Here is a 13903-nt window from a genome sequence, read left to right as displayed (position 1 = left end):
ATTGTTAGGCTCTTGCTTTAAAGTTGAAAGTAAGCATTGAAATCGATTTGCAAGTATCCCAAATGTGTTTTCAACAACTCTTCGTGATCGCGATAGCCTTTAGTTAAAAACTCTCTCTTCAAGGGTCATGTTCCTCCTAGAAAAGGGCTTCATTAGCCAACTTCTGAGGGCGAACGCGTCGTCACCAACGATGAAGTACGGAATGTCTTTGTCATCATTCGGAAGAGGCTCTGCTTTTGGTATGTGCATATTCTCATCAATTATATGATTTTTTAAGTCTGACTGATTCCAAATTTGTGCATCAGAGCAAGCACCTGGTGCGCCAACGTTAACCCATTTGAATTTATAATTAGCGTCTACTAAGCCCATTAGAACTATAGAATGGAATCCTTTATAATTATAGTATTTAGAACCACCACCAGCCGGACATTTGATAGCAACGTGTTTCCCATCTAGTGCACCTAGCACATGATGAAACTGCCACATATCACTAAATTCTTGCGAAATGGCTAGCCATTCAGCTTCTTCCGTAGGTGTGTTGATAACATCTTCAGCATACTCGGAAATAATTGCTTCACAGACTTGTACTACAAGATTGGATATCGTGTTGTGCGGCACTCTAAATAAATACATAAGTGAATGATAACTGTCTCCTGTGGCTAGATATCGAAGGGTTATTGCTACTTTAAGACCAACTGGCAATGCCTTTCGGTACCACGTGTCTTTCTTTTGTAGCCTTGGTGTTAATCTATTAACAATTTCCTGAAACATGGTTGGATCAACTCTCAAAAAGTTTTTGAAAGAAACGGTGTCTTCACATCTCAATACATCCAACAGCTGTGCATAAAAACCAAACTGAGATCTTCTACCTATCCAATCCCTTACCCATACCGTGCGCACTCTGCGATCTATTCGTTTATGTCTGTGTCTGTTTAACAACATTCTCAATTTCAAAATATGATTGTGTATCAATAATCCATAATTTGTCATTTCCATCCGTTGTCTGTCCATCTTGCTGTAAGACTGACAAACTATTTTAGCAAATGGCGAGAAATATAGATACACGTGGTTTGATTATACGTAGAAGAAGGTAATCATGCGTAGTAATACGCATCGATACGTAATAATGCCTAGAATAACGTGATGAAACCTATTAATGCGTACCATGAAGCGTAATATACCGTACAAAAACCTAATGCAACGTGGCAGATACGTACTTAAACGTAATAACACCTAGTGATTATAATCAAATACGTTTTAGAACGTATCAGGTACGTTTCTAATACGCATTTCTACGTTCCTTCTACGTTTTACTGCGCTTTTCTACGTTAGTACTACGTTTTCATTTTTAGTCACGTTTGTATTGTGCAGACCAATACAAACGGCACCGATCACGTATCAATCTACGCATAACTACGTATATAGCCGTTTTAAGTACGGATCGATACGATTCACTACGGATATTGCCGTTTCGCTACGTTTTGAAAACGTAGCAAAACGGGATAGCCGAAACGTGACAGTGTGACTGGGGCTTAATAAAGGCCGAACATTTGAAAGCCACGGATGTATAAGAAACGATCGGAAATAGTTAAAGAGCCATAGTATGCATTATGCTTATTATTAAAATCCGTGTATGTGGATTTTTAACAAATAATGCATGGAACAAATAAATATTTTCTTATGTTACTGAAACTCCATTCAGCAAACATTACATCATTCTTTGTCATTAGTTAAAGAATCGCAACGGGAAATTTTGTAAAATTAAATTATTTTTTTTGCAGAGTTGCGTCACGAGCATGTGTGTAAATGTAAAGGTTTATAATGTAGAATATAGTGTGTGCAAATCCTCAGAATAACACCATGCACAAATGACGAAGATGAATATATGCAGAAAATATGTCTACTTTTTAAAATACAAACATGCAAAAGTAGATGGAAAACGAGGTGTATACCCGATTCTAATATTAAAACCAATCAATTCATTCTGACAACACTGTGTGAACCGGGTCAAATTCAAACTCGATATTTGATTCATAAAAAAATTATAAATATAGGTGAGGAAACCACTCTTATATAGAAAAGAATAAAATCTACGGTAATTTTGATCAACTTTCTTTCATTTGCGGTAAATTTAATTACAAACTTGATATTTTTTGGCGACAGAAATATTCTTTAAAATAAGTTAGTTTATTTTCTTATCTATTTACAACGCTAGATCATTTGTAACACATAGGAAGATAACTGATACACACGCACAACATTGCTGCGACATTGTACGTGTATAATAGAGTTGCGACGTAGAAGTTGTGGCGACGTTATTGTAGACCATGACGTCGCCGAATAATTTTAATGTTCCGGTGTTATATAGCCATTCTTCCCCCATGCCAGTTTTTCCCCCGTGGGAAAAACTGGCATGAGCCAATCTTTCCCCCGGGGAAATTTTGGATCATTGCCATTCTTCCCCCGTGGAAATTTGGCAATACGTATACTAGTCACTTTTCCCCCATGCCAATCTTTCCCCCATAATATAGATTTCACTATATTTATACAAGTTTGAAAATTAAACCCAACAGAGTTAGAATTATTTTTTTACGCTGACAAATATTTTTGTCAATTTACATTAACACAAGTCTGTCTATACATGTTCATCATTCTGTCTATGTGTCAACTAGTTTGTTTTTATTTCAACCAGTCTTTTATAATAGTCTGTCTACATTCTCAACAGTCTGGATAAGTCTGTCGTCTTTGGTCCACTAGTCCGTCTACATTTTCATCAGTCTGTCTATGTGTCCACCAGTCTGTATGCATTTTTAATAGTTTTCATATTCACCAGTCCGTCTTTGTTTCTACTATTCTGTCTACATGTCCAACAGTCTGTCTCCGTGTTCAAAAGTCTATCTACAAGTTTACCAGTCAGTTTACGTGTCCATTAATCTGCCTACTATACCAGCCTGTGTATGTGCCCATTATTCTGTCTATACATGTCTACCAGTCGGTCTATATGTCTACCATATTATACTGTGTCAATGTGTCCATCGTCTGCCTTCATGTTCATCAGTCCGTCTGTAATTGTACAGTGGCGTAGCTTGCATGTATGCTCAGATGCTCAAGCATCCACATCATTTTGACAAAAAAAAAAAAAAAAAAAAATAAAAAAAAAAAAAAATAGCAGCAGTTTAACTCGGAAGTATCCAAATGTAACAAGGCTGAGGATATGAGGATAACGTCCAGTCATTTTTCGAAGCTGTATGCCTGGTCTTTCATTTAGGATAATTTAGTTTGATAGTTGAATCGCAGAATAGTGTTTCAAGTTAACTTTTGTTCGTAAAAATAGTTGATGTCATCGGCTAAGGCAAGCGGAGAGGACGGACCCGTGGACATGTTTTATCTGAAATTGAACCTAGTGGAGTGATGGCTTCTCATTTGACAATAGCAACTAACAACTAAAACACCATATCTGATATCGTTTCTGGCGACATTGTAAACGACGTGATAAAAAAATCAATTGGTAATAGATCGTGATAAGTCCTAGGCTTATGAATTCCCGTTTCTATCTATGTTCAAATACTAATTTTATTTTCAATCAGTAAAGAACAAAGATCAAATTTTCCCCGCCATGCACATTACATGTCATATTGTATATATCAAATTGTCAAAGACATTGCTTATGATATGAGTTTCACTTAATCTGACAAGAATTGTACACATGAGAGAGTGCTAACAAGACCGGACGATCGGACGTCCAGTATTTTTATGTCTCCTGCATGTGTTTAGCTCAGTAATAAAAAACCCAAGGTTGTAGACTCAAATTCCTGGAAAGAGAAGTCACTACAGTTCCTATATTCCGAAATTATACAGAAGTGCCGCTGTAATGGGATCCGTTTAAACGGTTTTTGATATGTCAAATACAAGATTGGGTGGGAAACTTTACATCAAATATTTATGAATAGAATGATGGTAGTTTCAAGGAAACAATAAAATTTGTTAAAAATATAATTATTTGAATTGGTGGTTATTTTGAATTTAAACAAAAATCTCACTAGTGTCGGATTCTGGGGGAGTACATGTGCTTAAATAAAAAATATATTTCTGCACAAAAATTTCTAAAACATTTTTCGGCTCGCTCCGCTCGGCAAAACATCCACATCATTTCAACCCTGGCTACGCCACTGTTGTATTTTGTTGTGTTATTTTGTCTGATATTCCAAATATTCATTATGCTGACATTTACATGCATTCTTTTGACTTGAAAACTTACTATAGGTGTATACTCCTTACTTATACCCTTATGCTTTGAAATGCCAAAAATTTTTCGTTGGGATTTATCATAAGCCAAGACAACATTTTTAATATGCATTGCCACAACAAGTTACTTGCAGGTTTAGTTTTTCTGACAAAAGGCTAGTATGACAAGTAAAGTATAAAAATAAGATAGTCTTATCTATCTCGGGTTGAAAAACCATACTAAAAAAATAGTAAATATACTTGGTTTCGCAGTTAATGTCCGTCTCTGCATGCTTTTTTTTTTTTATATGAAATGAAGCAATATCTCAATCAAAACAAATCGTTAGTAGTCAATTTGTTATTAAACAACAACCAGTCTTGGAAAACATGATTGTTATTAGTTATAATTGGTTTTGAAATAGCTTTCAGTAACTGAGAGTACTCCTATTCCGGTGCTAAGTGATTATTGCGCACCATACCAACATTTTTTGTGAAGCCAATTGCAACTGATATTTAACATTTTTTTCTTATGGTGTGCTGTCCAAAAGGCTGGATTATTTTTATTTTTTTTTTTTTTTTGGGGGGGGGGGGGGATGTTTAAAGCCGCCACCTTCTTTATGTGCCATTCCGAAGCCAGGAGCATGTAGTACAATTTTGTTGTTGGTTAATATTGGTTAATTATTAATTTAATACCAAAAAGACAACAATAAAATATAAACATGTACGTAAACATGTATATATAACACATGTATATTAATACAATGAAGGTTTCGTATCGCTAAAATATTAAAAATAAAATGTTGCTATTTTCTTTTTAGATAAAAATTTGGAACTGACGTCGGCGACGTTATAATTCAAGGGGGAAACATTAGCTCCTCGTGCTATAAGTGGGAAAAATTGGCTTGATCCTGGTTTCCCCCCCAGAACACTGAGGGGGAAAAGTTGGATCATGCCAATTTTTCCGGGGGGAATAATTGGATCGATACAGTGTTTCCCCCCGGAAAAATTGGCATGGGGAAGAATGGCTATCGGACACCGGCCAAAAAACTAAACTGCAACAAGGAGTAGCGTAAAAACTAGCACGGTTGCTAAGGACTTTCTTTGCACCGATGGATTCGTCTTTTATTTTTGAATCGTATATCAATCCAGCAATATGTGAAATGAGGTAACTCATTAACCTTTCATAGTAGAAGCCAAAGGTGGTTTTTTTTTGTGTTTGAGAGCGTTGCTTAACGGTCTTAAACTTGAAATTGAAGTTCACAGATCAATGCAACCAATTAGATTTGACATTAAATTTTGTTCCATACTTGTTTTTTCTACAAAAACAATTCAGAAAATTAAGAATTAGGTAAAAATTATTGGAACATTAAGCATAGACTTAATGTATACTAGAACACCAGCGAAATTGCGGGCATTTAGAGCGTGGTCGAAAGTATGTTGTAAATTGCTGTAGGATAGATTTTTGAAGAAAAACAATTTGACTGGATAATTTCAAGAAAGGTATCAGAAGTCATAAGTACTTACAAACCCGGGGCCTGTTTTTCGAAACTGTCCTAAGATCGGTCCTAAGAATTTATTAGGACAGAATTTAGGATAAAATTAGGACCGACTTACGACATGTCTCAGCAAGCACATCGAAGCTATCTTAGGATTATCTTAGGTAGTATGTCCTAACCGCCGTCCTAAGTATAGTATACAAAATGCAGGATGATCAACTTTGCCTAAAGAAAAATGCAGGATAACAGTTTATGTTGAAAAGTCAAAATAAACTAATTAAACAAATGAGGACCGAATAGAGTGAATCATCTTTGAGTGGCCTTTACGTAATTGGTGGGAAAACATACACGTATATATAATATCAACGTGTGTAGTGTTTCCTGCTTTTTCGTTAATTTATTGATACATGTACATGTATGTACGCGCACATTGCTGATGTATTTGAGTATCTTGTGGATATCACAGGCACTCGTCTCAGAAAAAAATTCCTATATACCTTTATAAACCGGTATATAGGGGGAAATATTCTGAGACGAGTGCCTGTGGTGGATACGTCTAATTCATATATTTACACATTTATTGTTGATATTTTTTATATGCGCTTAATTTATTGTTGATTTATATAGAAAAAAAATTTAGAAACATACATTGATATCATTCTTTATGTAACTTTACAATACTAGTATGCATGTATATGCAATTGAAATAGAATATACGTGTAGATATACTTCTCCTGGTATAAACCACCCATCAATGTAGACATAAAACTAATACTTGCACCAAACAACCAAATATAATCAATACTTGTACCAAATATCCAAGTATAACCAATACTTGTACCAAATATCCAAGTATACATAAACACTCTGAATATACACGCCATAAAAGGCTATAATAAATACCAAAGACTTTGTAAAGTGGATAGTTGCACGACAACGCCGATGCTGAATGATTACATAGGCAATAAAATACCGCGAAAATAATTTTGAAGCGGGAAAATATTACGCCCTCTATGCTACATTTAATAGTTAAGCAGCTTACCACACAAATCATGCAAATGGTGATACAAGCATGAAACTTTGTAGGAACATGCCATTAGGTGTATGTAATCATATTAGGGGGGTAGCCACGAACAAAAATCATCCGATCATGGTGGCCATCTTGGATTTTCGAAATGACGTCTTCACAGGGAACAGACATCATAGGTATGGCCCGTTTTGCTTGTATTGTATCCAAAATGTTACAAAATGGAGTAAATCATTGTTATATAAGATAAAGTATCACTTTCGGTCAAATACCGGTCGATAACCCACTCCTGGTTTTATGAATATCCCGAATATGACTGTTTTATAACCCAAATTATGTCAGTCGTTATATTCCACAAATCTTCGACTAATCTTCGATTGCTACATTAGGTTCAATAGGTTATGGACCAATAGAGAGAGTAATTTTATTCTAGTTAACCTTTTTGAGAGTGTGTGTTCTCATTGTTATAAGACGTGTCTCGGTACTTGTCTATCCCAAATTCATGTATTTGGTTTTGATGTTATATTTGTTATTCTCATAGGATTTTGTCTAATGCTTAGTTCGTTTCTGTGTGTGTGTGTGTGTGTTACATTTTAATGTTGTGTTGTTGTTCTCTTATGTTTAATGCGTTTCCCTCAGTTTTAGTTTGTTACCCCGATTTTGTTTTTTGTCCATGGATTTATAAGTTTTGAACAGCGGTATACTACTGTTGCCTTTATCTATCCACCGTTCATAATTTTAGTTACGAAGTTTTATTTGCAATTCTGATCGGATATTGATTTGAAGGATTTCTATCCCTATTACTAACACAGTTTATAATAATACTGTTGTTAATACATCAATTAATGAATTAAATACCCTCACTATCCCTCTTAATATTCGGCGATTAACCACGGAGAGGGTATTGAAAGCACAATAAAAAAAGAAAATGCCAAGTACCATAATTTGTGTAGGATACAGTTCAATAATACTAAACTTGAGAAAGCCCAGAAACGCAATATGTCACCGATACCATCTGGAAGTTATAGTGATGGTACGTCTCCTCAACTTTTTAGACGTACTCCTCGTTCTATTAAAAATCAACAACAAAATCTAGTTGAAAATGTGCATAAATGTTTCATTTGTGATAAAGAGTGACCTTTGTCTGTCTTAAGAGAGGCAATGACAATGAAACTAAACCAACGACTAGTGGATTGTGCAACAGCTCTTCAGGATAAACAACTGTTGGCAAAGCGGAGTAGTGGTGATGTTATAGCACAAGAGATGAAGTATCACCCGTCTTGTCTCGCAGCTGTATATAACAAAGAGAGATCAAAGAGACAAACAGAGATCGAAAGCAGTTGCACACAGGAGGAAACTATAATGAAAGAAACTGCATTAGCTGAGCTGGTCACATACATTTTTTAAACTCAAAAAAGCTCTGAAGAGTCGGTTGTGTTTCGATTAGCAGACATTGGCAAACCTGTACGAGGAAAGATTGCCACAGCTTGGTTCTTCTTCTACACAGGTACATTCTACTCGACTGAAGGACAAGCTATTGCAAAAGATGCCAGAATTGGAAGCACACCTAAAGGGCAGAGATGTACTTTTGATGTTTGAAAAAGATATAGGACCATCTATAGCGTTTGCTTGTGATTATAATGACAACATGCATATGGCAAAGACGGCCGAAATGATTCGCTGCCAATTAGCTACAACGAAGACAACATTTTCTGGATCTCTTCCTTGGTCTCTGAAGATATCGATGATAGCATACCCACACCTTTATTACAGTTGGTGAAAATGATAGAACATGGACCTGATATCAAATCGCAGTCAGACAACGTTTCTACAAAGTCTGACTTAGCTGTGGCCCAACTTTTAATGTTTAATTATCACCAAAACATCCAAAAGGTTACAGTACAACAAAGACATTCAGCTGATCGTGAGACCCCATTTTGTGTGTATCTTGGACTGTTACTCTTTGCAAAAACCAGGAAAAGACATCTTACAAATACATTATTTCAACATGGGTTATGTATATCTTACGATCGGGTACGTGAAATTTCAACTCAACTAGGTGAAGCTGTTGTTGAACGGTGTGGTATGCCCGCCTTTATTAAAGGACAAATGTTTACCACAGCTGCAGTCGTCGACAACATAGATCACAACCCAAGCTCAACAACATCAAAATCATCTTTTCATGGGACCGGAATCTCTATTTTTCAACATCCAATTAAAGATAATATCGGTGTTTGGAGAGATTAGTTAATATTACCTACACATAAACCGAAATCTAAAAAGGTATCTGAACTCACTGCTGCTTATATGAATATAAAACCTGTATATTTTAAAACAAAACCAGAACCTCTTATTCTGCCTGACGATATTACTAATATGATTAACCACAATTATCTATTCATGAGTTTGCGAAATGAGTATGAGTGGTTAAATACGGCGAGGTTAACAAGTGAAGATATTACGTCCGAAAATATGTCATGGTCATCATTTGATTCTTCAGAGACGCGGACCAACTGTTGAAATGAGTCTTAGCTGCTTAATGCTATTATTTCAAGAACAAGCTCACTCAGTTGCTACCATAAAACATTCGATGGATAAGCTCAGGGATGTTGTGTCTTTTCTTAATCCTGGTCAAACTCCAGTGATTACAGCAGACCAACCGCTATTTGTTTTAGCAAAGCAAATTCAATGGGAATGGCCAAATGAATACGGTGAAAACAAATTCGTTGTTACGTTCGGTGGATTACATATTGAGATGGCATGACGTGGGAAATATTTAATGATGTAACCGAGGTTTTTGAACGATTAAGTAAGAAACCTGTATTGGTCAGTGACACTGATATGGGGTTGATAGAGGCATTTGTTGTGGTTATGTACGACAGAACTACAACAACATTTGACATCAACGAATCCAGACTTGAACTATTTGCACGCAAGCAAAGACAGTATGACACCATTCGACCCACTAGAGCTGCACTGCTTGATCTTACCAAACTAGCTACATACCGAGGTGGCCATGTATGGGGACAGGCAGTCACACATGATCAACATCTATCTAGTCCTGGTGATTGGGAATGGGTTAAGGAGAACGCAGATGGAATGTGGATTCCTAATTGGACACAATTAGCAGCAATTGCTGCATCTTGCCAGGAGTTACACAAATGTGTCTGCAAGAAAATTTGTTCTGGTAATTGTAAGTGTTACAAAGCTGGCTTGACCTGTACAACATTGTGTTCATGTAGCTGTTAAAACGGAATACATCGGAAAATATTGTAGATTATTACACTAATCATTTCTCCAGCATGTCTAACATAGTTACCGATATATCAAACGGAAATTTGATCGTATATCTATGCCACTATTATTTCACTCGAGTGTACGAACTTTTTCGACCCAAACCGGAAGTGGTGATTTTTTTTTATAATTGTTGTCTGTTTGACATAATTTCATATCATTTTATTGTATTTCAAATAGTTTGCATGACATATATAGCGTTGAAAATGGTAAGAACAGTTTTTCAATCTCCACGATTGAGCAAAATGATGTCAATTTTGAATTCAAGATGGCCGCCGTGAAAAAAATCGAAAACATGTTGGCTACCCCTCTAATATGATAAAGTACTTCCTAATGAACGTCTATGCCAAATCCCTTGCTTGTATCACCATTTGCATGATTTGGTCAAATTTCGGTACTAAGCCGCCCCACTATAATGAAACACCCAGTTAATTTCATTCTAATGCACTACCCGTTTAAACGAATGAAATTATAAGTATATTATTTTGTCTTTGATTTCAGGCATTTGACAAGAACATTCACAATGTACATGTATATAGTGAGCTGACGCCCATGCATGTATTAGCACCCGTCCAGTATGTTCGATAACTAATAAGACACATGCCTTTAAGCAGGGACAATATACCCTTTGAGACCAGTAAAGTAAATGTCTTATATTAAGGCTTTGGCTACTTTTTTCCTTACATGTTGTTTTGGGGAAAATTGTTATTACCTAGACAAAGTAGTGGGTATCGTACAATATCAAATGTGACAACGTGAAAATAACGTTTGAGTAAAATGTTATTGCGCTTAATTTCAATAATATTAAGTGGTTTTTTCCCACGATATTGCACAAGATCTCAATTGCAGCATATTGTGTTTCTTCCGTAATATGATACTGAAACATATCAAAAGGTTTGAGGAAAACATGTACAGATTATATTTCTCGTATTACCTTTTAATGATATAAATTAAGTTACTACGCAATGATGCACCAACCTCGCTTCAGCAAACACAAAAAAAAAAATCAACAATAACAAGGTTTGTGTGTTTTCCTATCATTAAGTGCCTTTTGCTATTAATAATATTTTTGAAACCATGTAATAATTTAATTTTATGTTTCATGTGGGCTGTTAATGATAATGTTTTTTTTTAACATGTAGCACACGAGGTATATATACATACATTTGTATGTACATGTACTTTTGATATGCCCACACATCTTGTAAAAAACAAAATAGCTATGTGATATAAACAAGAAAACAAAATCTAAAAAAGATGAATAATTATAACTTTTTTTTCCCTTTCTGTAGTCTCCAAGTAATATACAGGATGATTGTGTTCGCCTTATTTGTCCTTCTTGGATGCGTTTCTGTGATTAGATCAGAAACTTGTTATGGACGGAAGGAAATTTCACTTATATCAAGTATAGAGTCAACTTTAAATACTTTGAAAAACAGTTTGAAAGGTAAGGTCCTAAATAACTTACTCTGTTATGCATTATACCTAAAATTATTTCTCAGACTTCTTGATTCTCTATTGGGTAGGAAAGAATGAAAATGTGACCTGGTGTTAGTTCAGTAGATGTAGTAAAAACAATTGCAATTACGAAATGAGATAGATCTTCGATGAAATCGAATGATTAAAAAATCTGGAAAAAGCTGTTAGTACTACTGCTAAGAGTTTTGATAGTTGTACCTACTGTCTTTTCAAGGGTAGATTTATTGTATCATTTTAATGTGTCATTTATATCCAATGAAACATGATTTTTTTTAACATTTAGATTTGCACGGATTAACGTATTCTTATCAATCAAGAACACTTCAACTAGTCAGACTGTAATTTGTTCTTTTATACAGCAGTGTTTCTATATAATTGATTTAATAATTACAAATTTATACTAAAGCAATTGATATTTCCACAGGGAAATCTGCTGGGTGTCCATCGGGATGGAAGGAGTACAAGAATCATTGCTATTACACTTCACCTGACACCAAAACGTGGAATAGAGCTGAGGTTGTTTTTTTTTTTTTTTTTTTTATTAAAAACAGCAAGTGTATACTGTTTAATTCCTGTCAAGTACTCTCTTTTCCCGTTTCATTCTGTGCTGTCTTGTACTGAAGTTCAAAATAAATCGTTTAAAACTTTGTTTTGCCAATGTTAATATAATTGTTCTATGATAACTTTTGGATTTTTGTCAAAACAACAGCAAATGAAATTCGTATTGTGTTAAAGCAAAATATGAAAGTACATACTGCATGTGAATTACATCATTTTATATTTTGAATCATCTATATAACAAAGTTTTCATTTTTTTTTTTAACTTTGTCGTGAATTTTTGTCATTGTGAATATTAAAAATAATATCACATTAGTTTTTAACAACAATTCATTTGTGCCTGTTATCACTTTTATTTGTTAATATTTTGCTTGTCATGCCTTCTAGAAAATATGCATACAGCTGGGTGGGTATCTAGCACAGATAACAGATTCTGCTGAAGATACATGGGTTGTAAACGTGCTGAGAAGTAAGTAATTGCATTATTTATTGCGCCAGAAAGTAACTTAGTTAGGTTTGTCATTTCGTCGTCTTTCTTTTCGCTGTGGTGCGGTCTGTATGGACTTGTGACCAATTTAGCTGTCACTTATTGACTTGTTTTTAAAATTATATAACATATATAATATTTATTACATAGAAATTAACAATGATGAAATGCAAAATAAGATATTTCTGTATTTTACAATTTATAGCACAAACAAAACACCATCATTTTGTTTAATTAACAACAATATTTTAACAGAAGCGGTTCAGCATCCCGCTGGCTATTGGATGGGTGCGCAAGACTTTAAAGACGGGAAATGGAGATGGACCAATGACTCGTCTAAACTTCGATATTCCCATTGGAATGGTTATGAACCAAGCAATAGTGGAGGTGTAGAGCATTGTGCTCACTTTTGGAAATATGCAAATTTTAGATGGAACGATGCTCCATGCTATAATAGTAATGGTATGGGCTACATTTGTGAAAAAACGAAGGTAAGAAAAATAGCTGTAATAAAACATTACTAACTTACACTTTTAAAGTGCGATGTAAGATTGTTTTTTAAATCAAAATTTAACAGTTGCTGATTTTTATTAGAAATTGTTCGTTTTTATGAATTTGTCCATTTGTGAATTTGAATTATTTATGCTATTTATATATATTTGATTGTCTTGGTCATCATAGACAAAGGAATATATTTTTGTTTTTTTTTTTTATTTTATTCGTTGTTATCTTTTCAATTAAATTAAAAAAAGAAATTGATGTTTTTCAGACCCAAAATAGTATTCTCTATTGAGACAGTATTAAATTCATGAAAAACTGATCTTATTTTTTTTTTATTACAGTGATCCCGATGTTTTCTTGACTCAAAACTGATGAAACCTTGACAAGATGAAATTGAAACGGCATTGCAATATATAAAAAAAAAAAAATAAAAATTGAAAAATTAATAGTTTTTCTTAAGTATCTTATAGTAATATTAAAATTAAGGAGATGTGCTATGAGTTACAATGAGAAAATTATTCAACAAGGTTCGAATGAAGTGGATATAAGCAAATTGATTTATAGGCAACCTTAATTATGGCCTTCGATAATGAGAAACATCCATATTGTCTAGTCGGCTATAAAAAGCCCCTGACAGGAAAAACTGGATAAAAGTACTGCCAAATTTATAAATAAAAACTATAAAGTACTAGAATAAAGTTGCTTACTAGAAAGAAAAAAGACATCGACTGGTTACTTAGTCTCACTTATTTGCCCGGCAATCAATATGATTAACGTAACTCAAAAGACGAAACCTCCAAGTTTGAAAACATAGTAATAAATTTAAAAGATAAGCAG

The 13903-nt window shown here is 34.5% G+C and overlaps 1 protein-coding gene across 1 annotated transcript; it reads left to right on the top strand.

Moving 5' to 3' along the window:
- Positions 1-11017: 11017 nt before the first annotated feature.
- On the top strand, positions 11018-13512 carry LOC143078376 (perlucin-like protein). Its single transcript, XM_076253256.1, has 6 exons — positions 11018-11061; positions 11334-11488; positions 11945-12036; positions 12466-12547; positions 12821-13056; positions 13408-13512. Exons 2-6 carry the CDS (start codon positions 11353-11355, stop codon positions 13408-13410), a joined length of 549 nt encoding a protein of 182 aa, XP_076109371.1. The 5' UTR covers positions 11018-11061; positions 11334-11352; the 3' UTR covers positions 13411-13512.
- The last annotated feature ends 391 nt before the right edge of the window (positions 13513-13903 follow it).

Source organism: Mytilus galloprovincialis, chromosome 6, assembly GCF_965363235.1.
Source record: "Mytilus galloprovincialis chromosome 6, xbMytGall1.hap1.1, whole genome shotgun sequence".
Lineage (NCBI taxonomy): Eukaryota > Metazoa > Mollusca > Bivalvia > Mytilida > Mytilidae > Mytilus > Mytilus galloprovincialis.
The sequence above is the reverse complement of the archived record's forward strand: the minus strand, read 5'-3'. Positions and strand labels throughout refer to the sequence as shown.

Coding starts and splice junctions, on each gene's coding strand:
- LOC143078376 (XM_076253256.1), top strand. CDS start 11,353: ATGATTGTGTTCGCCTTATTTGTCCTTCTTGGATGCGTTTCTGTGATT. Junction 12,037..12,465: donor AAACGTGGAATAGAGCTGAG/GTTGTTTTTTTT, acceptor CATGCCTTCTAG/AAAATATGCATACAGCTGGG. Junction 12,548..12,820: donor GGTTGTAAACGTGCTGAGAA/GTAAGTAATTGC, acceptor ATATTTTAACAG/AAGCGGTTCAGCATCCCGCT.